Genomic DNA, 26,136 nt, shown 5'->3' on the forward strand with positions numbered 1-26,136 from the left:
CAACGTAGTTGTTAGCCTAATAGAAAATAAGAAAATAATAAAACCAAACTTTCAGGTACAAACGCGCGCACGCTGCAGATTTTTTCAATAACTATATAGAAGCGATTTTGCAATCCTTCAGTGGAGTTGGAGGTATGCATGATTAGATACACTTTATTTGCATATGTTTAAACGATACTTGCAGGAAAAAATGAACCACATGATAGCATTCTTGACCTGAGAATCTTCACATATGTGGCTTGATTAACCAAGCTGAATATTTAGTCTTGTGAGATCATCCGGTAATGGAAGTAATTCAACGCATTTATGAAAAGTGGATGTTGAAGAAGTTGCAAAATTCAACAAATTCATATGCTAACTATAACCGCGGGAAGTGTCATACGCGATAGAATATCTTTTTATATTTTTTGGTCAAAAGAAGTGCAATTTAATCATTATGATATAAATTCCAGATTTTAACAAAGCGAGAAAAAAATTATAACAATATTCTTACTTTTCTTACATTTAGTACTTTTATAACACAATAACAGGCAAATGAACAAGGCCACAGGCCAGATATATGTACATTAAAAGCAAATTAAATTTCGCGTTATCAAAAAGCAAATAGTAAATTCAGCATACATTTTCGAATTCCTCAAATTTTCAAATTCCTTATCAAAAGTAAAAGTAAATTCAGCATGCATTTTCTAATTCCTGGAAGAATTGTTACTGTCATCTCCTTAAAGCGTTAATTAAGTAGATTTTCTTTGAACCATTACATCTTTGTGAGTAATGACAATGAACCTTAAGAGTAGAAGTGAGCAACCGACCATAGAAATTTGCGCAACCTTTTCAGCAGACGAGGGAGCCGAGATCGAGTTTCAGCAATACATGGGATAGGAAATGAGTAAGTCTGCCTTGGACAATTAGAGACACCGTTAAAAAACATTCTGCCTACTGATGATAGCTCAAATTACCAGGCCTTTAGATACAAATAGCATTGCCGATGCTCAATACATCTGTAGACCAGAGGTTATAGTGACCCCAGTAATACACATCAAAGTGTCATTATGAAGTGTCTGTTTCTTGCAAAGTGTGTGTGAAAAACCACCTGGCGTCAGTCCGCAGTTTATGATGCAGAGTTCGTATTGAAACTTTCTAAATTCATTCGTTCTTGATTTCAATGCAATATATAGTACACGATTCTTAAATAATACAGGAGTACATAACTTTCCGGGAAATATATTTTCAAAAGAGTAAAACAGTTACTTCTTTTTGACAATCAATTGTGTATTTAAATTTAATTAATTTGATTTTAGTCTATATTAATATCATTGATACACGAATTATGAAATATTTTGGCATCATTCACAAACTGAAAAATTTATAAGTAGTCAGAATTAAAGAGCACAAGCAAATCAACTCTAAAACAATACCAAGCGCCCAAATTATATTCATTGAACAGTAATTTTTGATAATTAGACCATGCAGCCTTGAAGCCCCAATAAACCGACAGTCTTATCACCATAAATCGGAAGAAGCTGTGCATAAATGGATCTTAATCTGGACGAACATCACTAATCTGCACTGAGATCTGCAGATCTACACCTTCTCTGCACAAGACTTTAATCTGCTAAGGAGTGAATCAGCCTGTTATGTTTATTGTGCTAGCGTTCATTTGCTACAAAGCGAAGCAATATATAGTAACAGATCGATAGTGGATCTCAATGGAATAATTTAAAATTCGAACTGTTTTGAAGCAATCATTTTTAAATGCTTGTTTTGACATGTAAATTGAATAAGTGCAAATTTAAGATGGCTATCAGATCTGCAGGTAGAAAAATACTCGCAAATCAATGCAGTGGATGCAATAGATTAATATAAAGATATTACTATGGTTATCCGGTTTAAGGTATAATGTCGTAAAACCTTTTACAGAAATACATAATTTCACTTCAGTTTTTCGGCGCAAAATGCATTGTATATAAGTTATGTCGAAAAAATTGAGATTAGTCGTTTTTTAAAGCATCTCGAGAAAATTCGTTCCTACGTTGCATGCCACATTTCTAGAAATCATGTTGGTTAAGCTAAATTATCGATGGAATTTTCCGTACATATAACTGAACGTAATTATTGATGAAATTTTCCGTACATATAACTGAACGTAATTATCGATGGAATTTTCTGTACATATAACTGCAAGTAATTATCGATGGAATTTTCTGTACATATAACTGAACGTAATTATCGATAGAATTTTCCGTCCATATAACTGGACGTAATTATCGATGGAATTTTCTGTACATATAACTGCACGTAATTATCGATGGAATTTTCTGTACATATAACTGAACGTAATTATCGATGGAATTTTCCGTACATATAACTTAAAATGCATTGAAGACATGAACTCTGCACAGGGATATATGAGATAGGATGTAGTTTGAGGATGTACGAAGCGAATAGCGATCGAATTTTGTTTTCATATACACGATAAGTGAGTTTTGTTTCTTATAGTGTGCACTGCATGAATGAAATCCGACATTTTGAAATAAATTTCATACATTTTTCAGAAGAGGAAATAGCATTTCGCTATCTATGACGATTTGATGGGAATAATGTACATTTATTAGAAGTATTTAGAGGTGAAATTAAACAAATAAACAACAAATGAATATTATGTATATATATATACATATGTTTAAAAATAAGAGTTTTCGCCCAAATATTGTAAAAAAAAATTTAATAAATTTGCGTCAAAAGTGATATAAGAAGAAACGAATCAAGCCACGAATAGCATTGATGCGTTCACATTGAAATTGCGCTATGCGAAAAACGTTACTCACTGACAGAACCGTACATGGGGCTGAATTTAATTTAAAAGTTAAAATAATGAATGATGAAAGCCAACCGAAGTGCGGCATAGAGGAAAAAGTTCCCCGCCATTCATACTGAAGAAACTATGGCCAGCACAGAGACTCGCAGGTGCAGTGCCTGCAATAAGCCGAGAAAAAGAATCAAGTCTGAGGATATTTTTGCTGTTGCATCGACAGTTAACAAGCATAGAACAGTGTAGTCCTTCATAAGAAATGAGTTTAAACAAGAGTACCCTGTGAGAGCAAGCAAAATTACGCTCACACAGGCCGCCATTGAGAAACTAATTAGCTCTATCCATGTTATGTACAATTATTTATCCAAGCAATGAGTGCATCTAACAATGACTCGTTCATTGCACGCACAAGCGCATCCGGTTGAAAATAGGTTAAAGGAGACAAATTTTTTAAAGTGGCAAAATTTTATAAATTTGCTCTCCTTCGCGTAAATGTAATAAAAAGCGTGGAAAGTATCTTGACAGGCAAGTTCCATTCTTCAGTGTTACTTTAGGAAGACAATTAATATACAAGCCATGCTCCTGCTCGAACGATAGGCAAAACTTTACAGAGAGTGATTAATGTCAATAAAACATGAAATTAAAACGTAGCTCACTGATTTAGTCAACATACGTCCATTCAATCGTACAACGGCCCTAAACTTAAAACATTCAATCTCACAACGGCCCTAGAATTATAAAAATTCAATCGTACAACGGCCCTTGACTTAAAACATTCAATCATACAACGGCCCTACACTTAAAACATTCAATCGCGCAACGGCCCTAAACTTAAAAGATTCAATCGCACAACGGTCCTAAACTTAAAAGATTCAATCGTACAACGATTCAATCGTCAACTATTGCGAAAAGCAATAGTTCCTATGGCCACACCCTATTGCAAGATATTACTTGAAAATTTTCTAGAAAATTACCATTTCTTCTTTTCAAGCAGTTATTGCATCGCAATTTGATACATAAGTTTTATTTACTGATCAATTTTAACCAACAACATTTATCATAACTATTTCCTTGAGGCAAGAGAATAAACATCGCGACCATCCAACTAACAAATTTATAGGTATTAGATAAAAATGCGAACAAGATTTACAATCAGCGGGCATAAATCGCTTAGCACTCCGCAGCATTAATAGCACGAGTTCACGGATGAATACGCCCAATGCTCAACCATGCAGCCTTGTTATTTAGAGACGAGGCGTGAGACAAGATGATCATGTGACTGGGGCGTTGCAGATGTGCTCGTGATTTGGTCGTTAGTCAAAAGTGACCCGTGAGGTGCAACAACAAGTTGGCAAGTGTTGGCACTCACATGTTCACCCTCGTCATCACCAGCCTCTCGTCGCGCCTCTCGAGTAAAAATAAAGAACACTCGTTAGTAAAAATTTATGAGGGGTTTAAAGCCGATCATTTGGCTAGTCAAGAGGATGTCGTGCCAAGAACCGGAGAAGAGAGGACACATGAACACTCTTTAATTCAGAGCATTTGCATATTTTTCTATAAAACAAGTGTCGCGTTCCACTTTTCTTCGAGCTTATTTGCGGGAGAGTCAAATAGTGGCGGCAAGTGAAAATGAGTCAGTAGGTTATTGCTGTTTCACCTATACCGGCGTGATGAGAGTTAATCAAAAGTTCAAGGTTGTGAAGTAAACTCGAAATTAGAGCCGACAAACTAACTTAAAATCACCGGCTTGATTATGCCATATAATTTCGGAATTTTTCTGTTGCATTTACGTCTAAACGTCCTAAATTAACATATGATCGAAATTTAAATATTGAAAAATAATAGTATTTAGAGTAGCTATTTAGAGAAACGGTGCCGCTAAAAAAAATATTTTTACGCGCAGTATACGCATGATGGCGCCACCGATGGTCAACGCTGTGGCAGTATCTTATCTTTTAATAGTTCCATTCCTTATCAATAAAGTCATCGATAAAAGGTTGTTCCAGCTGTCACGCAATGGAGAGGCACTGACATGGGACAACAGAGTCACACTGTCAACAATTATGGTAAAATAGAGCTTCTTCTTGCAAAACAAAGAGCCGATTCATTGCCATAGAGTGCGATAAATGCCGGAGGAGCCCGCAAAAAAATTGCCCTAGAAGTGGCAGCACTCCAGGTGACACAGTGAGCCGTTTGTTGGAACTTCTAGTGCGTATATTGACATGAACCAGCAATGTCACGAATTAATAAGAACATCGATCGAGACAGTGCGATCTCGCTCGATCCCTACGACTTCAAATGATAATAGATTTTACAAGAAACTCAAGGCTGACGGACTCGTCGTAATTAATGAATGGCGTTGCATATCTACTGCTGTACGCGCAGGAAGAAACTACTTAGAGCAGATATGAGAGATAAGGCAATTGCCACTACGCTAGATAACGCACGCTTGATGTGGAACACGGGAAGGTAAACACATCTCACGCTGACCATTAGCGCGCGGCGGAGTAAACACATCTCACGCTGACAATTAACGCACGGGAAAGTAAACACATCTCACGCTGACCATTAACGCTTTCAGGCTAAACACTTCTCACGCTAATACGGCAAATTTCCCGTAACAAGGGGAAATTTTTCGTGTTTCCCCAATTTTACATCAGAGACGCGAATTCGATACGAACTTTTGGCTATCGAAAAAAAAACATTTAATTATATGAGGACGAATTATTCGAACACTCAACAATATTTTTTGGAATACGTTTTTATTATGTTTGATATTAGAATTTTTCTCAGTAATTGATTAATTTTGAATGTGTTGCCAATTCGAATAAAATTTTACTAGTTAATCGACAATTAGTTACCTACACTTATTAGGAGTAAGTACTTACAGTCGTTATTTCAGCTTCATATCAAACTAAATCTAGAATCAATTAAGTTGATACTCTATAAAGCTTGATCTTTTACAGTACACCACGACAATTTAGGGACACATAGCGACTCTTGTTGATCTTTTTGGAGTGAAAATTGTTAACTACTAGTTTATTGTTTATAACATTATTAGAAACCAGTCTACTCCTTCAATCGAATGCAATCGATTTGCCTCAGTACATCTCTATTTATTTCACATTATATAAGTACAGGAATGCATGGTAACAACGGCCACTGGTAGAGCTATTTATATTATCAAGCGGAGCAGATTTTTCACGGCGGGTGAATGTTTTTTTTCATTCAAGCGTTCATAAGTGGAAAAACTTTTAACTTATGTTTTTATGTTGAAAGAAGAACTAAAATTCATTTAATTCAGTTATGGGCAACCTTTGCCTGCGAGTGTTTCAATTAAGTTTATTAACTCGAATATAAATACTAAAACTTACGACAAATACAGACACAAATCAAATAAGATATCCATCTTAACTCATTACCGATCCATCATCGGTCGCACATAACGTTAATGTTATAAGTATTGCAGCAAACCAAATGGATAATATTTGAACCATATTTTAATCGTAATAATTAGCAAAGTCTAACGCATGAGAAACGCTATTATAAAAATGAACTTGGACCACGTACGGTGCGAAAATCAATGGTATCTACACTACGGGAACCACTTATCTTATATAGTGCAGGGCTTCAGAAAAGTAATATAAATGGACCTTCATGGATAAATAATAATATAAATGTATAAATAAATAATATAAATGTAGTATGTAGTATAAAATGTAGTATGTCGTGCAGCGGATCGCCAAATTGCACAGCCAGCATCCGCCGGTGTCGGAACTCAAGGCTGCACTAAACTTATTAAAAAGCTTAGCCTGAAAAAACGCGAATTTTCTGAAATTTTTCAATCTTTATTGCCTTGGATACATGACCTACCACAACACCAGCAGCAAAAATTCAACATCATAAACATCAACAAAGAATGATAGACACAAATTTCAATTAAATACGCGCGACAAATTTTTAACAAGAAATAAAGCTGCTTAACGACAGCAGATCGAATTAACTTGGATGAAATTTATTTACATATATGACGCGGAATCAGAAATTGTACACGTTATTAACGAAATTTAACTTTAAAAGAAACAAAAACCATTTAAAACAATTAGAAAATCCGTGCTTTAAATCAAGTTAAGGACTGATATAGGTTGGAGAGACATTTATGCACAAAATTCGACGAAAATTTTCCATTCTTAACAAGACGTTTCTTTACTTGAGTCAAAGAACCTCACAATTGATAGCTGTGACCAACATACGTACAAGAAATAAAAGTAACATCTAAGAAAAAATACGATAGCATGATGATCATCGGATAAGGAACAATAAAATTGTCAATATGAATAGATGTAAAATTAAAATTTGTGCACCGAAAATTGTGCACTATCAATGAACAAGGCCTAGTGCAGAGTAAATGAATTCAATGGAAGTTCGAGAATAAATGAATGAAAGGAATCAAGGAGCGTGATTACGATATGGATCAGGTAAAACCATATACAAAGTAAATACAAAAAAATCAAGAAGTACGTTGAAGTTACGAATACAAATCTTACCCGCAGAAAATGTTCAATAAACGCAATCAAGCCCTGCATTTCGAATGTATTTTGAAGCCTGCGTGCTGACAGTCAATCGAAGGGATCAAGGTGCCTAGACTCAAGGCACAAAGGGAACGAGTACACGTGTGGTCGCAGCGTTGATTGTTCGGAGAAACTGCATACGGGCTGTGGCAGGTAAAATGCAGTTGAGAATAAGAATCGGGCCTTCAAAAGAGCGCATATATAATTGACCTGTAACAGGGTGTCGAGCATCAAAGGGTTGCGAGTTTTTGCAGCGGTCGTGGCCCCTAGATTTGACTAGAGATAAAGTGTCGGACTCCGACCACGCATCTAATGGAGCGGTCCTTTCTTGTAGTCGCTGGTCTGTAGTGAACAACGTGGATTGAAAATTATGCCCGTTTTATACATGGCCGACCGTGAATAATAAGGTAGGCATTCACCGGCCTTCGATACACCGTATGATGGATTTTTTCAATATTGTCATAGCTGTGAGCGCCTGTTTTATACATAACAACAAATTAATTATTGGCAATGTGTAATATAGAGATATTAATTGCACATACGAATGCAGTAATAAAATCGAGGGAACGTGAAGGATCGAATATTTCAAGTTCACTAAAGTTCGATGTAATAAACACAAAGTAGATGTTTAAGTTTCAAAGTTTCCACCAAATTAACATAATTTTCCTTCACAGAAATTTTATGAAGTGAAAACGATTTTAGAGCAAATTTCACCATATTCAATATCATAAAAATAAAACTATGTTAGTGAATGAATATTGGAAATCCTAATGCTGGGACTAACCGCGAACAGTTTCCCCGCGTTTTTTTAATCGTGAAATAATATTATAAATAACTTTTCAAGAGAGTGGCGTTAAATCAGTCACACGCAATAACGCAAAAGAAGGACGTTCGAAAACGTTCTGGAGGAGAAACCCAGTTTACATGACTTCATTATTAGGGCAAAAAAAAGTCCCATGCAGTACGGATATGCTTACTGAATAAGAGGGAAAATTCCCAGATCGGAACTCAAATAATTGTCCAATTTACTTTATCCAGCGAGAACCAGATTTTGTCGGCTGAGCAAGAGCAACGTAGACGACGTGTGCCATACGGCAGTGCTTGCTTTAATATGCAAGAGTCCGGCATTTTTTCTCTAAGCTACAGCACAATGACCAGTAAAATCGCAAACATAGTGGGAATTTAGTCAACGTAACACACAAATATTACACAGCACAAGAAAGAACGGCTCTTATACAAAAGAATTGTCAAACAATGCATGCTTCAAGATACGAATTTGATCAAAAACCGGTCGTGTCTGCATGTATGAAGAAACAGCATCGAAGTAAGTCCTTTCCCATGACATAAAAGCGGACCGAACGCAATAATGGATGCGTGCAGGTAGACTTGAACAAAACAAAATGTATTTTTCAGTATTTGAAATTTCTCTTATCACGTTCTTCGAAGAACTAAGCCGGGCTTTTTTGTGAAATCAAGCAAGTGAAATCACGTGATAAGCAAATTAGTGATTATAAAAATTATCGACGAACCTAGGAAGAAGTAATCGGCACTTGTGCGAATTGTTGAAAGATCCCCAACATATTGCTAAAATTTATTAATTAACTGCAATTGACATAAAGATGATATCCATAGTCGACTGTGACACCGGTATTTCAAGGTCCACATTTAAAGATAATTAATACAAAATATAAATCGTTAGTATATTTGGTACAAACTTTCCCCATTACGACCGCTCATGTAAACTGCACCGCACAATTCCTGATGCCAACCACAGCGCATGCCAAGGATGCCAACCACGATGCAGTTCAGATCGGGCATATCAACCACGGTGCAGATCGGATCAAGCCATCAAGAAGAGGAGACATGTGCCATCAAGAAGGGGAGACATGGGCCATCGTGCATGGTCAATAAATCATTAGGAGCCAAATATACCATCGTGAGGGGTTAACCTATCACTTACTGAGAAGAAATCCGGTAGTCATGAGATGCCAACCCATCATGAGACACATACCATGCCGTAAAATTGTGAAATATCAAAGGGATCATGTGCCTTCATGAGGTGTGAACCCATCATTCACTAAGAAGAGGTGCGCTCGTCATTAGTGGCGTTTAAATAACGCCAAAAACGTTCATGTGGGCATTTTCTATGATTACATTAACCTCCGACATAAGTGTATCGAATTCACCATGTAGTTTGAGTCCAAAAATAGTTAATTTTTTCTCGATTGCAATGTCACAATATCTATTTGCGGTTTTCAGACATCTGTTTTCTGAAAGTCAACGTTTACCGGGGTAAGCAACAGCTTTTCCAGCTCTTGCTCAGTTCGTCTCCAATAAAATGGGATTCAAACATTTATAAACCGCATTTTTCTTATTTGCTACACTTTCCAAGCTATGCACACAGAATTTGAATTTTAGCGCAGTATTTTTTCACTAAATGGTTCTCCGCCATAATTGGTCTACATTCAAAATAAGAAATTGGTGTCTAAAATTTTCTGCAGTTGTTCCCGATTGCGACAATAAAAAATTAATTTGTTGTTATTTGCCTTACTTTGGCAATGCACCTGAGACGATGGCTAAGGATTTGAAAGTTTTTTTCACAAAATACCTTATTAATGTTAATCTACAGTTCTACACGTTTTGTTGGTGAAAAATTTAGAAATCGGCTCGTTCTTCGAGCATAAAAATACTCTACCTCTTTTCATGCATTCGTCCCTATTAGTTAAGATAGCTATGGTTGTGCGCAGCGTGCATCAGTGTGCGTCGGTATGACCTCTTGTAATTTTTATACCATAGGCTGGCGGAGCATAAGGGCAGAAGTTATAGAACAGGGTCTATACTTTCAAAAAAAGTTAAGAGATCGTAAGTTCATCAACCAATCATTGACGGCCTTTCAAGCAAAATCCACCAATCATAGGCGAGAAAATAGAGCGTAAGTACGGTACTTAAGTTCACTTAGCGAGTTTTGAAAGTATGGCCCCGGGAAACCTGCTTGCGCAATGCGCATTCTCGTCGTTCAGCTGTGCGTGTCCATGCCAAACAGTGCAATGTCCAGGTGTCCGGTAGCCCGATAGTTTTAGCTTCCACAACCGGTGCTTCGGATCACGAATTTTAAAATCCATGTATATTTAAAAAAAAAACCTAGTTAACATGTCACCTTCAGCTCCTATCCCTTTGAAATTGTAAATATTTAGGCCTGTCACCTCATGTTTATTTACTTTTTCCATTTGTCAAATTAGGTTTTATCATCTTCAATGTGAATTTTAGTTTAATAATTGATTCAGCTTGTCTCATAGGGTTTGAACTGACGATGGATCTGGACACGGAAACGTTTTCTCTCATAATAAATGGTGAATTTTTTGGTTGTTCTCTTTGCTTTAAATTCTTGATAGATTTGCGATTTAAGCAATCAAGTTATCTTAGTACGTTCGTGAGTAACAACGTTAAACACTTTATGGTATACAATCTATTCCAAATCTCTTTTTGTTATATTCGTTCACGATCAATAGAAATCCAGTAATTAACCAAGATTATATCCCCTAAAAGATTCACAGAATGAATTGGAAATCTCCGGCTATGGTGCAAAGACAAGACAAAAAAATCATGATCAGTGTACATAGCTTCAACACTAGATCAGTAAGACAAAGGAGTACCAAATTATCACTGCAAAAGAGCAATAATTCCAGCAATCAAGACCACTTCCAACAGCTAGCCACTGTTGAGCCGACTAGACAGCGTATTGAAAATCATATTTAAAAATGGCCAAGTATAGGCCAACCAAAATTCGACCAGAGATTTCCTTTTTTTTTCAGGGAAGGAAGAGCCTTCCACGGTGATGGACATTTGATGGCTAGTCAAGCGCGAGGTCGATGTTTGGAAGCTAATCAACTAATGGACAAACATATACAATGGTCAAGTGTCGCCAAAGAATCCAGCATTGCAATAAACACGTAACCATGAAACAATCTAACCTTAAAAGCTGCCTCGTTGAGTTTCCACAATGTCAGGAATCGTGCGAAGGACGCTAGTTTTCAATTATTTAAAGGTTTGATTCTTGCAGAATTTCCCGATGCCTAAAACTTTAGGAAGAATGACCACGAACGCAAACAGAGAACACACAAAAAATGTTTTTCCTCGGCAAATTGACTGAGTGTATTTGGTGAAATTAAAAGAGTTTGATTAAACTTGATGGTGACTGTAGATAAAACAGGCTGGAGGGTTGCAAGGCCTGGTATGCCACGAGAGGTCGAATAAGAGACCTGCTACGTTGCTCCTCTTCGTCAAAAATGATAGGCGGATCATCGATGGCTTATCGATGGCCAAGAGGAGCAAGACAAGGTGAGAAAATTATGAAACGTTATCTTTCAGAAAAAATTATGAAACATTATCTTTCGTTGAACCTATATTGTTTCTCGCGTCTAAAACGAGTCAATCTATCTTAACTGTTTGGGTTATGGTTGAACTTGCTAGGAAGAATCTTTCTGGGTCCGAATGCATCGAACGTGAAGGGCTTCAACAGTTGTATTATTAAAATTTTTTAAGCAATTTGCCAAGAAATACCGCCGTCAACAAAACAAACTGCGCCGATACCACTATAACATCGATTCTTCGCTCAGCCCACACGGAACACCGGCCCCCGAACCTGGACGAATAAACAATTCTGTGCTTTGTTGTCTTATTTCCCCTCGTCGTAAATAAAGCTAACGACAGGCTCAACAAGAAGCTCTTAGGAGGCACACCCTGACAAAATACGACACCTTTAGCGCAATATAAATTCCGGTCAGCGTCGGCAATATTGCCTTCCACACCCCGATCTCATTTTGGCTCTCTTCTGTGGGCCTTGAGAGCCGTAAAGAAACATTTCAACGTCCTTGTTAGCTCGGCCTGGCATCTTCCCCTCGCCTCAGATTTCCTTAATCCCACAAATGTAACATCTGCTCCACATCCCCAAAGTGGCACGAGCTTCTATAGTTCATATATAGGATTTTTCTCACGTGCCATCGTTGGATTATCGAAACTTAATCCTGTGATCGTGACCTGCATGGGTGATGATCCCGGCGTCGGAGTGCCCGTTTATACGATGGACAGGATTTTGTTAGGAAAATTAATAGAATTTATAGATAATTTTATCTAAAGAATATGCAAACATTAACAGCCAAACTAGAGAAGAATTTACGATCGCCTTGATATTTCTTGAAAAAGCACCGCATTCTAAATGAATGAACACTGAAGATACATGGTAAGACTGGGTGACTAATTAACCTTTTCCGTACAGTGAACTGTACCCTCAAAATCTTTTCAAGCGATGTCGTGTAAAATATAATTTTTTTGTAAATACACGTGTAGATTATTTCTATCTTACTTATCGTCGTATCGCTTAATAAGTTTAGCAGTATCTTGTCCGGTGTATCACCCGGACGATACACTGGAAAATTAATATCGTGACTATCGTCCTTTGGCAGGATAGCGCCTCCTTGCAGTGCATGACGTACAATATGTGCGTACACACATTGTACTCTGAGCGTGCATACATTGTACTCTACTCAGCTCAGCAATGAGTACGAATAAGGAGAGTTGGGCGAGCCCATGCAGTTGGGTATCCATCGCTTTAAATGAAAGGCTTGTATGATAAATAAAGGCTTGTATTTATCGCCCATTGTGTCGGGAAAAGCATCCTTGTCATATCCATGTTAGGCTCTCCCAATATTAATATTTCTTCATGTACATTATGAGTGAATGCGACTACAAAATATAATATATTCATCTTACAAATAAACAGATCTTAATTAAAGATCGAAATGAAAATCTGAGACGAACGTGGAACTTGAAGGCAAATTCGGTTGCCGAAATAAAAATAAATATAATCGAGCCTAACAAAAAAAAACCGTAATCATGATGGAGCAGCATCTTTCGTGATTAGAAATACGTGTAGTACTTGATTATTCAACCAAACATGGACTAGTGAGCTCAAATTTGAATAATCTACAAACCATGATTCTCCAAACATATACTGAACTCAATGTAACTTATTAAAGCGATTTTAAGGCTTATGCGATCGCAAAGATTTTAGTTGCAAGCTAATAATCAGATTCAATTATTATTTCTTTATGATAATTTAGTTATCTACATAAGAGAACTCTAGGTACAACAAGACGAAAAACGTATAACTGTGAACGATCATCAAAGTACTTAAAACACATCAAATAATAATATTCCCCATGGTTACTATAATACGACACCCATAGTAATTTTGCCCAACATGCGCGCGCGACTACATCGAAAATTTTCAAAAAAAATTCTGTACGAAGACCGTAGCCGTGGAATAAAGTAACATCATCGCTGCAAGTTCTATTACTTGAACGTAATTGTGATAGTAGATAGCGATTACGCGTTCAGTCGTTCACTTTATAATTATTAGTGTGAGCGAACAGTTTATTTTTGGAGAAACTTACGCCCAGTTGCGCCCCTCTAACTGCAGAGTGCAGCGTTATTTTTCTGAGTGCAGCCTTATTTTGCCCAATGAGTAGATATAAACATTAACCCACAGTATCAAGAAAATGTAGGTATTTTATCTAGTTAGATCCTATTTTTCATTATTATACACGTAACATATAGTAATTTCATTAATATATTGCTCGTCGCAAACTAATAAAAATATTTGTTTCATCGATCACAATCAGTTACAATAAAAAATTGATTATTTCTAGGAGCAATATTGCATTTTCACTAATTCCTCTTGATAATAATATAGCTATAATTTTAAAATCATTTCAACTCATTACAAGTATCACGATTAAAAATAGGCACTGTTTATCAATAACCGATCCCGTAGGTCCACATATTTCACTCAATCCACATATTTCACAAGGGCTGAGATAACGATGACTCATTCTTCCTCATTCAAAAATCTATTTCAGTCCATTATTTCAAAATTATCATTGTAATCCTAATAGTATTGTATTTGTGCCAAGCCTTTTATTTTGACGATAATTTTATTTGCATTAGTTGTTGAATTTGTAAGAGTTTTATATTTGTACGAGGATTGTATTTGTGTCAGGATCGTATTTGCAACAAGTATTGCACTTCATACGGCACCATTACTCACCGAATTGCACTCGCAGCGTACGCAGCTCCATACACCAAAAGGCGGTCCGAGGTTCGGGCTCCACGTGGTGTTGATGGCGTGCCATTGGCCCCCCAGACGACATTCTGCAACAATACATTTAACCTTTAGTTTAGATTCAAATTAATTAAATTTCATTTTTTTATCAAGTTACAATGTTTGCATATTAAATCATTACGCTCGTAAAAATTATCCGCAAAAATCAAGATTTATCCGGTCTATGGTATGTTGAGAAAAGTAAACTATTCCAGGAATTACCTTAAAAGTTGTGTATATAATCTCCTACGCTCTTCATTAATATTGAATTTCAGTTTACTGCACGGTAGGATGCATGCAGTCACAAGGCTGACGCTCGCACGCTGCTTTTAACCTTTTATACCAAGCTTTCACTTAAAACAGCTGTTAATAGCTCAAATTTTGGCCCTGTCCACGCAATTTGAATTTCGGAAAACAAAACCCATGACCAAAATCAGCAAGAATCAATGAGATAATTAATTAAAAAAAAATTACACGAAAAGAACGAAAATGACAGAAGCCTTATGACGATTAACCACGAATTATTTTTTCATAGACTCCTTCGAAATTTAACACAAAATTTCCTTTGGTTATCAATATTATAAGCTATAGAGATGTAAAATTAGTTGCACAAGATTCATAATGATTCGTAAAGTGCAAACTAGTACCGTATTCTAACATTACTACGCATGCTTTTCGCAAATAAAACCCCAAGCTAAAAATTAAAATTCAACAGCCGTATAGCAAAAATCTCAGCATCAAACAACCGTCAATTTTATTTAACAACAGACAGAGAGACTTCCCATATTAATTCAACATTCACGTATATTTACTTCTAAATTATCTGGGGCCATACTTTCAAAACTCGCTAAGTGAACGTAAGTACTTACGCTCTATTTTTTTGTCTATGATTGGTGAATTTTGCTCGAAAGGCCGTCAATGATTGGCGGATGAACTTACGATCTCTTAACTTTTTTTGAAAGTATAGGCCCAGATCCTGTAAATTAAATTTTTTTTAAAGTATAGGCCCAGATCCTACAAATTAAAAATGCGATGTGCTGGCAGCGACTCGGCATGGCAATGTAGCGCTCGACTACACTTTATGACAGTCGATAGCTAACTCCCGGCAGCCAAATGTAGCAGACACGCAATTTTCAGACGATTTTAAGTTCGGCAATAAGAGTACGACGGACAATATCATGTCACAGTCGACGGCACAAAAACGCACACTCTGGGTGAGAAAACTCTCGTATTCTATATAGGGTCCATTTGACCGCGAAGTAAATTTTGAATTGAAAATTAGTGTGAAAAATTATTCGCTACGAGTTACAGTGAATTGAGACTGTAAAGCACGAAATAATGAATAAAATAGTGAAATGTCAATAGAAATCATGATTATACAAAAAACTGATCCAACATTAAATGATGGCCCCAGGACCATGAAGCTTCAATTGAGTTTGAAGTTAATATTTTATTTAGATAACTTTATTTCGAGATGGTACATTTCCTACATATCAATGCTTCTCTCGGGTATGGAATCGTTGGTTAGGACTCTCATAGATAAACATTAATTACCATTGTACGAGAATAAACCAATAACTTAACATATTAATTTGTCAACAGGGACTCTCCTAAACATTAGAGTGTTGACCAATTGCACGAGTTATAAGGCATCATGTACATGCCGACGTTACAACCTAGAAAAAAATCGTTAGTTAAAGGAGATTCCAATCGGTGGCTGGCAGAAGTCCAATGAGGTGGCCGCGAAATGTATGATTCAGTGAGAGGAAATTCAGCACGAGCAAAGCATGAGTGAGTCGCAAGAGCCAAGCATGCATTTCAGTCGAGCGTGAGTCGCACGAGCCAAGCCTGCATTTCAGTCGAGCGTGAGTCGCACGAGCCAAGCCTGCATTTCAGTCGAGCGTGAGTCGCACGAGCCAAGCATGCATTTCAGTCGAGCGTGAGTCGCACGAGCCAAGCAAGCATTTCAGTCGATCGTGAGTCGCACGAGTCAAGCCTGCATTTCAGTCGAGCGTGAGTCGCACGAGCCAAGCCTGCATTTCAGTCGAGCATGAGTCGCACGAGTCACGCCTGCATTTCAGTCGAGCGTGAGTCGCCTGAGATGTCGATGTCAGAACAGAGGCATGCGGCAGCCTGAAGAGCAAAGAGTGCCGGCGCGTCTTGCTTGACTCATTTCACAGCAAAGCAAAGACGAGCTAGCCAAGTGAATACAATCCTGCCAAACGAAAAAAAAAAATCATAAGAACATAGAATAACTAGAAAACTCGATGGATGATATTCGTCTCAAATATTGCATATGTGGTTACACATTTAACGCCAGAAAATTGATGTCCAGGAAATAAAATGTTAAAAATATCAAAATAAAGTTAAATGAAATATTATATTAGACTACACTACGTATGTTTTGCTTAAAGAGTTATAAATCAAGGCGCACGAATTTACAATGGGGAAATTGCAGAATAATATCAAGACGTGGAGTAGAAAAATTAAAAATTTTGAAATATTTGTAATCCTGTACACGAATTATGTATAACTTGATCGCAACAACACGTCCTTTAGACCAAGTAAGTAACAAAAACATTTCGGATCAACAGGCGCATCGTCCGACGGTTTTTTCTCAAGTTACGTCAGCTGAAAGTCTCGACACTCGTCAGCTGACGGCTTGTTTCTCAAGTTACGTCAGCTGAAAGTCTCGACACTCGTCAGCTGACGGCTTGTTTCTCAAGTTACGTCAGCTGAAAGTCTGGACACTCGTCAGCTGACGGCTTGTTTCTCAAGTTACGTCAGCTGAAAGTCTCTACACTCGTCAGCTGACGCTTGTTTCTCAAGTTACGTCAGCTGGAAAAAATTCTCAGCACGCGTCAGCAAGAGGCATCTCAAGGTGTGTCAGCTGAAAGTCTCCTGAAATGCGTGAGGCGAAAGACCCTAAACATGCGTCAACCAAAAGCCTCTCAATATGCATGAGCTGGTCCAACATGTCCTATAGGCTTCGGCAGCGTCGAATTAGCACTTCATCGCATTCAATTTATCGCCTAAACACGAACTTCACAAGAGGTCATTGACAGCACACTAAAACCAGGCATTTTTTTGCCGCTCTAAACACATGTATGAGTGAAATTATTGAAGCTACAGAATACAACACATACACGTTAAAAATGAAAACCGGCATCAGTTAATGAGTGAAATTAAAAGAATTAGGGTCGCAGTTAATATAGGAGTATAAGAATACGACATAAAACATTCCACCAGTCATTTACAAGGCACCGACGCTACGACGATACGCAGCATTCGAGGTTTATAGCGCATTTTCTCATTTATAACAAAATGCACTATTGTGCTCGCCATGTCCGTCTGTCTGTCCCTCCGTGACTTCGTTTTCGTCGATGAGAAAATGCGCTCTCTGTCACTCACTGCAGTGAGTACTGAGTTATATTCTTTTATGTGTTGCCGCTGACGTGAAGAACTAATGCAGCAGTGACGGTGTGACGTCACATGTCATGAGATAGGTTAGTACGTGCAGCCTGGCACGTACAAGAAGGCAGAACACAGGAAGCAGCCGTCACTTCATCCATCACGACGATGAATGAACTGCATTCACGGCCTCTTCGCAGCCGGTGGCAGATGCGAGATGCAGCACGCAGCAGTCTTTCTCGGGACGAAGCTAGGTTATCGTGCCAATGTCACGAACACGTGACATAGCACGACAAGGTTACGGTTGTGATTTGAATATCCGTATACGCTAGACTCACCTAGAGTGATCCAACGCTTCACAATTAAATGGAAATTGGCATTTTTTGAGTGTTGAGGCCATCAAGCCAATTAATGTCACTTTGGAGTTCACGATTATGTTAATGCATTGAACTTACTCTACGTGTGTTATATATAACATACTCTACACATATGCAACATTAAAGATTTATGCAGTATTATCTGTAGCGAAAAAATGATCCACCAAAAATATTCGGTTGCTTTCAAATGATTTTAATTTTCATATGACATCGACTCTCAGGAATACATGACAACGAACGTCGACATCATCAGCGTCTCTGTCAACGATAACATTGCAAAGATCAGCAAAGTTTCAAGTGATCAAAAGTGTCAATCAAGACCACCTTGCACATCTCGTCAACTATCTCCCGCTATCTTTTTATCGCAACTTTGATCGCACAATCTTGACAAGCGTAACCAGTCATTGAACTCAATTTAATGTTGCATCACCCTAATAATATAATTTAGTAAACTTTATCGTGCAATTAAGTTTAGCTATTATTTATGGGGTGGTATGCAAACAAGCACGATTTCCAGATCCTTGTTGGATTAATATAAAGGTATTTTACAAAAAGACATGGCGCCAGCCGATGACATAAAAAAGGTAATACAAAAAACAATGGTAGAAAAGGTTATAAATAAACTTGCGGAATAATCATATTGTTATTAATCTGTTTCGCTTACAAACTGTTTTAGCAGTTGAAATTAAAAGAATATAGCAACGAAAACGAGTATACGTATACAACAGTATGGGCAATTATGTGCATTTCAGTAATTGCGTCCAAAATAAGAGGCCGAACAGCCGTGAAATGAAAAAAAAATCCTATACTAATAAGAAAACGTAAATAAATACACGTAGCCGAAACACAAGTACGCTTCACCTAAACAATTGTTATAGAAAGAAATGAAAAAAATCAATAAACCTCAAAGTAAATAAAAAACTATACGAACACCGTCAACACAGCCCTTATTGTTCAACAACTCGAGATGCGAGAAAGGGATCTTGACCAAAGTTTGAGAAAGGTCGAGGATCTTGACCAAGAGGATCACGAAGATCTTGACCAAGAGGATCACGAGAATCTTGACCAAGAGGATCACGAGAATCTTGACCAAGAGGATCACGAGGATCTTGACCAAGAGCACCACGAGGATTTTGACCAAGAGGATCACGAGGATCTTGACCAAGAGGATCACGAAGATCTTGATCAAGAGGATCACGAGGATCTTGACCAAGAGGATCACGAGGATCTTGACCAAGAGGATCAAGAAGATCTTGAACAAGAGGATCACGAGGATTTTGACCAAGAGGATCACGAAGATCTTAACCAAGAGGATCACGAAGATCTTGCCCAAGAGGATCACGAGGATCTTGACGAAGAGCATCATGATGATTTTGACCAAGAGGATCACGAGGATCTTGACCAAGAGGATCACGAGAATCTTGACCAAGAGGATCACGAGGATCTTGACCAAGAGCACCACGAGGATTTTGACCAAGAGGATCACGAGGATCTTGACCAAGAGGATCACGAAGATCTTGACCAAGAGGATCACGAAGATCTTAACCAAGATGATCACAAGGATCTTGACCAAGAGGATCACGAAAATCTTGATCAAGAGGATCACGAGGATCTTGACCAAGAGGTTCACGAGGATCTTGACCAAGAGGATCACGAGGATCTTGACCAAGAGGATCACGAGGATCTTGCCCAAGAGGATCACGAGGATCTTGACCAAGAGGATCACGAAGATCTTGACCAACAGATATCAACATATGGCTGCTGACAGAAATTATCGTGCGATTTTTTATTTATACGTCAGCACCAAGTGTCATTCACTGCTGGGCTGAAGATATCAACCACCTAAGATATTATCAGCAGGACTTGAAATTATTTCAAGACGTCGCAATATAGGAGCATAATAGTCATTGTAAAAAAATACAAGCAGGCGAAATACCAAACAAGTATTATAATTTTGAGAATGGATTTTAAAGGGAGGAATTATTTCCAAATTCATGTTTTTCCAATAATTAATGTTCAATAATAAAAGAATTAGATAAAATTGTTTGGGAAACTCACCTCAGAAACCACGAAAACCGACTGAAATTAAATGGAAAATAGGGATAATGGAATTGTTCGAGCTAGTCACCACGCAATGAACAGCCTGCGGCAGACTATGCCTGCTTTTCTGAGCGTTAAACTTATTGGGATATAAAATTAATTAAAAATTGTGGGGAATAAAAAATTGTGAATAAAAAAAATAAAAAATTGTGGGGAATTAATTTAAAGTCGTTTTATGGAACGATCAATTTGAAAACGAAAGCAGTAGTTATCGAAAATACATAGCATTAGTGAAATGATGAGAGGTTGTCGATATGTAATGGAAATCAAACATTAATGTCTTTAGCTTGCGAATTTAAAATTTGAATTTAGATGAGCATAATCGTGTGTATGAATTGAAATCGCACCAATATCGTGTATGTCAAACTAGACCCAAATATGATAAGTTTCAAATTGTTTTAGAATTCTGGAAGTTGAAAAAAGCACCAAATTTTTCTACCTTTTTTGTTTAACTTGACACGACGTAGCTAACCGACGAAACGTTCTCATGAACATATGTTCCGTCGGATTCATAACATTCTTATACATTATAAATACCATATTTATTCAGCCTACACTAATACCACACAAAATACGAATAAATAAATAGTAGGAACACGATATGGCCGAGCATACGCCGCTCAGTTGCGTCGTTCTGACAACCGACCCACAAAAATAAGGTGTTACAATTGTGAGCAATGGTCGCAACTAAGCGAGTCCTTTGCAGTCACAAGTGAAGGTATATTAACGCAGCACTTCTGTGCTCATGCGTTTGTTATGGCAAACTAATGCTGATACAAAGGACGCAAGAAGGTATTCAGAAAATGACATAAATTTTGTTATAGGAATTATCATTGTTAAGAATTTTAAGATTGATGGGAAGGCGTAGATTTTCGTTTATTTTGAGAAAACATAATGAATGAAAATTTATTTGCAAGTGAGTTGCAAAAAAGGGTAACAATTTTTCCGCTTAAATACGAGATGTTTGAGGAAAAGTGAATTTTCCTTGAATTATCCCTGTTAATGTTTTAGTTACCGTCCAGGCAGGCCTAGTCTTGAAAGCGATTTCCCACCATCATGAACAAACTTGTTTATTAATTTAAATATGATTAAGCTTACGCACACGTGACTACAGCGTAGGGGTCATAAGTTGTCTTGCTAGATGAGCTGCTCAATTTAGAGAAAGATATTCTGGGGCACTTTCGTCATCATGCGACTACCATCATGCTGCATCTGATGTCTGAACCCGTCACCATCATGCTGCATCTGATGTCTGAACCAATCACCATCATGCTGCATCTGATGTCTGAACCCGTCACCATCATGCTGCATCTGATGTCTGAACCAGTCACCATCATGCTGCATCTGATGTCTGAACCAGTCACCATCATGCTGCATCTGTTGTCTGCACCCGCCACCATCATGCTGCATCTGTTGTCTGAACACGTCACCATCATGCTGCATATTTTGCTCGAACCAATTACATCATGCTGCCTTTTACTACCCAAACCTGTCACCATCGCGGTCGTGTACCTTGTGCCCTAACTAGTCACCATCGTGCTGATCCTAGTCCTATAATATTTTGCCTGATCCTAGTCACAATCAAGCTGCATCTGTTCCATAAAACATACAATCACTGTCATTGAGTATTCGTCCCCCGCATTTGTAATGTTAGGACAGTGGTTCCCAAAGTGGGCGATATCGCCCCCCTGCCATGGGGGCGGTGGAAAGATCTGGGAGGGGGGCGGGCGGTGAGGAAGAAAGGGGCAGTAGGGGGGCGGCAGTCCGCGCACGAAGTCGAAGTCAGAAGTTTGTACGTTTGTTTGACGATTTGTACACAACACGTGCAGAACATGTTCCGCTCGAATAAATTTTCACGAGCTAAAAATCACCGTTTGGTATTTAGGAATTATATTCAAAATTTAGTTCGAATCTGTTCAGTACCGTAGTGTGGAAGAAATTCTTTGATCACTGCGAATTTTGGCCCATATCGCCATATAACTCCAAAATGAAGGTGAAATTAAAAAATTTTTTTCACCAGTTAAACATCACCGTTAGGTCCTAGTGAATACGTGTTCCAAGTTTTATCGAGTTGCGTTAATTAGTTTGGGAGATATTACTTGGTCACTGAATTTGGAGATTGGCCGTGAGACCGGCTGCGAGTCCGGCCGTATATTTGTCCGAGCCGTCTTGAATTTCTAGTGCGGAAACAGTTAAAACTGTAAAAAATTTATTGGTTTACCGAGTGGGGTTCTATTTGTGAAATACACATTTGTGTTTAACCTTTCTCTTTTAAAATTGCAGCGTACTATCAAGAAAGAGGCGTTTGTTTTTACATGTGTCTGTGGGAGGGGGTGGCGCTAAAGATTCACTGGGGAGCAAAAGGGGGCGCCAGCCTGAAAAAGTTTGGGAACCACTGTGTTAGGAGAACGTTCTCCGTACATGCAGGAATCATTTCTCTCACGCAAAAATATGTACAAAAGCGTTCAAAAACTATAGAAGAACGAGTCGTTTAGCGCTCTTAAATAGAAATGAAACGGTATGAAAAACCAACGAGCATGTGGCGCAGTAGAATGTCGTAGATTCCAAAGTGAAGATAATGAAACGGCAAGAAAAACCAACCATATGTCGCGTAGTAAAATGTCGTAGATTCGAAAGTGAAGATAAGAAGAGCATTTGTATAGGCACCGCATGCGGTCTCTCTCATATCAATCGAGAGCTACAAGTGATAGGCTGAAGTGGCTCTGAGGTGTAGCTTGGCGCCAGGGCGGCACTTCCTCTCCTGTCGTCTCGATCCTTTTAGAAATGATTTATGTAAAACCGTTATAACGGCATTCAGGCTGCGCTTTTACTTGACTATCAGCATAACGTGCTGTTTCTTTGGAACGAAACCTTGACTATCACCTTAACGTGCTGTTTCTTTGGAACGAAACCGTCCATTATGTAAAACCGTTACAACGGCATTCAGGCTGCGCTTTTACTTGACTATCAGCATTCCGTGCTGTTTCTTTGGAACGAAACCGTCCATTATGTAAAACCGTTACAACGGCATTCAGGCTGCGCTTTTACTTGACTATCACCATAACGTGCTGTTTCTTTGGAACGAAACCGTTCATCGCATGGATGAACTTTTAGGATTGCATGAAACGAACATTCATGACAAAATTACAACTTTCAACACAAGTGCTTTTCAGCATTGGAAGTTAACGATTTTTTCCATCGAATAACATTAATATCGATTGTTTGAATGTAAAACCGTTACAACGGCATTCAGGCTGCGCTTTTACTTGACTATCTCCATAACGTGCTGTTTCTTTGGAACAAAACCGTCCATTATGTAAAGCCGTTACAACGGCATTACATAATGTATCAGCATACCGTGCTGTTTCTTTGGAACGAAACCTTGACTATCACCATAACGTGCTGTTTCTTTGGAACGATACCGTCCATCGCATGGATGAACTTCTAGAATTCAATAAAACGAACATTCATTCATTCATGACAAAATTACAACTTAAAACACAAGTGCTTTGCATCATTGGAAGTTAACGATTTTTTAACATCGAATAACATTAATATCGATTGTTTGTTGAGTGGAGGGCAAGCTTTGGATATTTTTCTAGAACCCGGGAAAGGAAAACAAACCCAACACCGATACGAAAAGAAACGTATAAAACAAGAAACATCGTTGGCTCTTTATAAATCATTTCAAGCACTCCGCAGTCATCTCTGAAATTTGCCAAGTATAGAGCGTGAGGCATGCAGAGACACGAAGCATCTGAGCTTTTTTATCCGTTTGTCCACTGATGAAGTTATCTAGAACTCATAAACTACTGGAAGCCAAACGGCAAAGTTCCTGACGCCGAGATATCTTAATGACCAGGCACCGCATTGCTCGGGTATACCATAACAAAATTTAGAGTCGCCCCAGCTTCTGGTAATCCAAATCAGAAGCTGCCGCGTCTGTAAATTTTTACTGGGTAGCGGTGGCGCCAGCACATCGAGCGTAAGTTTATACGCATTCAAGAGCACGCGGTACGCCAAACCTGTCTGATGATGCATGAAATTGCGCGTCAAGCTCAAAGACGCTTGATACATACTAACCTTTTTTTATTCGTCGCACACATACTTTACCTTTTGTTCGAATACTTGGAACAAGCTAAATAAAAATAAAATTCTCCCCAATAATTTCAATTTGATTGGTTATAAGTTTTTCCTCAGTGGAGGCGACAAAAGCAAAAATGAGCACAAGGTAACCAGAAGTGAGTCGATGTTATATACAAGAAACAATAGAGCGGATGCTCACATCCACTGCGTATGTTGTCAACGCCCATGGCCACCCATGCAGTTTATACGCATTCAAGAGCACGCGGTACGCCAAACCTGTCTGATGATGCATGAAATTGCGCATCAAGCTCATAGACGCTTGATGCATACTAACCTTTTTTTTATTCGCCGCACACATACTTACCTTTTGTTCCGAATACTCGGAACAAGCTAAGATTCTTAAATAAGAAAGATTCTCCGCAATAATTTCGATTTGATCGGTTATAATTCTTCCTTAGTGGAGGCGACAAGAAGCAAAAATGAGTACACGGTAACCAGAAGTGAGTCGATGTTATATACAAGAAACAATAGAGCGGATGCTCACATCCACTGCGTATGTTGTCAACGCCCATGGCCACCCATGCTGCGCGCCAACTCGCTGCTTCACGAGCTCTGCCTTACAAAAAACTTTGTGAAGGGTCAAAGCTCAGCTTTAACTTTGACTGATCTAGTAGTCTTTATTCTCAGATCAAAGTACAATTTACAATTGGAGTCCACAATTGAAGTTATGTGGTATGTGGTAAATTTAAAATGTATACACATTGGCTTACATACGCAGAGGCAATATTCTTTAAATTTATTCGAGAACATCATGGCAAGCGCATTTAAAAACGCTCCTTGAATACTACTAGCCCATCAAAATTAAAGTTGCAGGCTTTTGCATCATTCAAAATATCATATTGTACTTTTAAGCTACATCCAGGGCAATCTACGGAAACTTCCTGATTTAAAAACTCAATAAAAAAGAACTAGTAAAGATATTATAATATAAGTTTAATTGAAAAAGACATTACCTGAATTTTTGTAGCACTTTGTTTTAAAGATTACATTGGACAAATGATGGACCCACATAGTCAATGCACTTAGTCGATGTTTAAAGTTCCGTTTAACTCGCTAAAGCATGTTGACGGTTATGTTGTAAATGGTTTGGCGTATGTTGCTTCAAATTAGGTAGGGTCCATGGACAGTCATTGAAAACAATTTATTTAAGATAACCTCATAAAAAAAATCACACGGAGCAAAATGGGGGATTGGGCCGGCCAAAGAAGGTCACCTCTCAAGGAGTTGAGGCGCTCTGCAAAATGTTGTCTCAGACAACTCTGCAAAACGGTCATTAGAAAGTACTCCTCAACAGCAAACGCACGTTACTCGCTTGTCCAATGCATAGTGGCAACTGGCTAGGCGGGACACAAAACTTCATGACCTTGCCTTTCATATGAAATACTCCTAGCCCTTTTCCTACAACATCTACATGTATAGCTGTTCGGTGCGAAATTAGAATAATTTTTCAATAAAATTTATATTGTAATGATATATTTGATAGTTTTTTAGTGAGCTTTCAAATTACGAAGTTGCCGTGGATCACCCTGCATATCATTAAACCAAGGCAACGTTGCCTCTCTG

At 38.1% G+C, this 26,136-nt stretch overlaps 1 protein-coding gene across 1 annotated transcript in view; it reads right to left on the reverse strand.

Annotated features, from left to right (window-relative positions):
- LOC108674142 (dorsal-ventral patterning protein Sog-like) overlaps nt 1-26,136 on the reverse strand; it is a 91,078-nt gene that overhangs the window by 20,083 nt on the left and 44,859 nt on the right. The window contains exon 2 of the mRNA XM_018162055.1: nt 14,486-14,589. Coding sequence (XP_018017544.1) covers nt 14,486-14,589 — 104 coding nt within the window. The remainder of the gene's footprint in view (nt 1-14,485; nt 14,590-26,136) is intronic.

The sequence above is a fragment of the Hyalella azteca genome, unplaced genomic scaffold, assembly GCF_000764305.2.
Source record: "Hyalella azteca isolate HAZT.00-mixed unplaced genomic scaffold, Hazt_2.0.2 contig7930, whole genome shotgun sequence".
Classification (NCBI taxonomy): Eukaryota; Metazoa; Arthropoda; class Malacostraca; order Amphipoda; family Hyalellidae; genus Hyalella; species Hyalella azteca.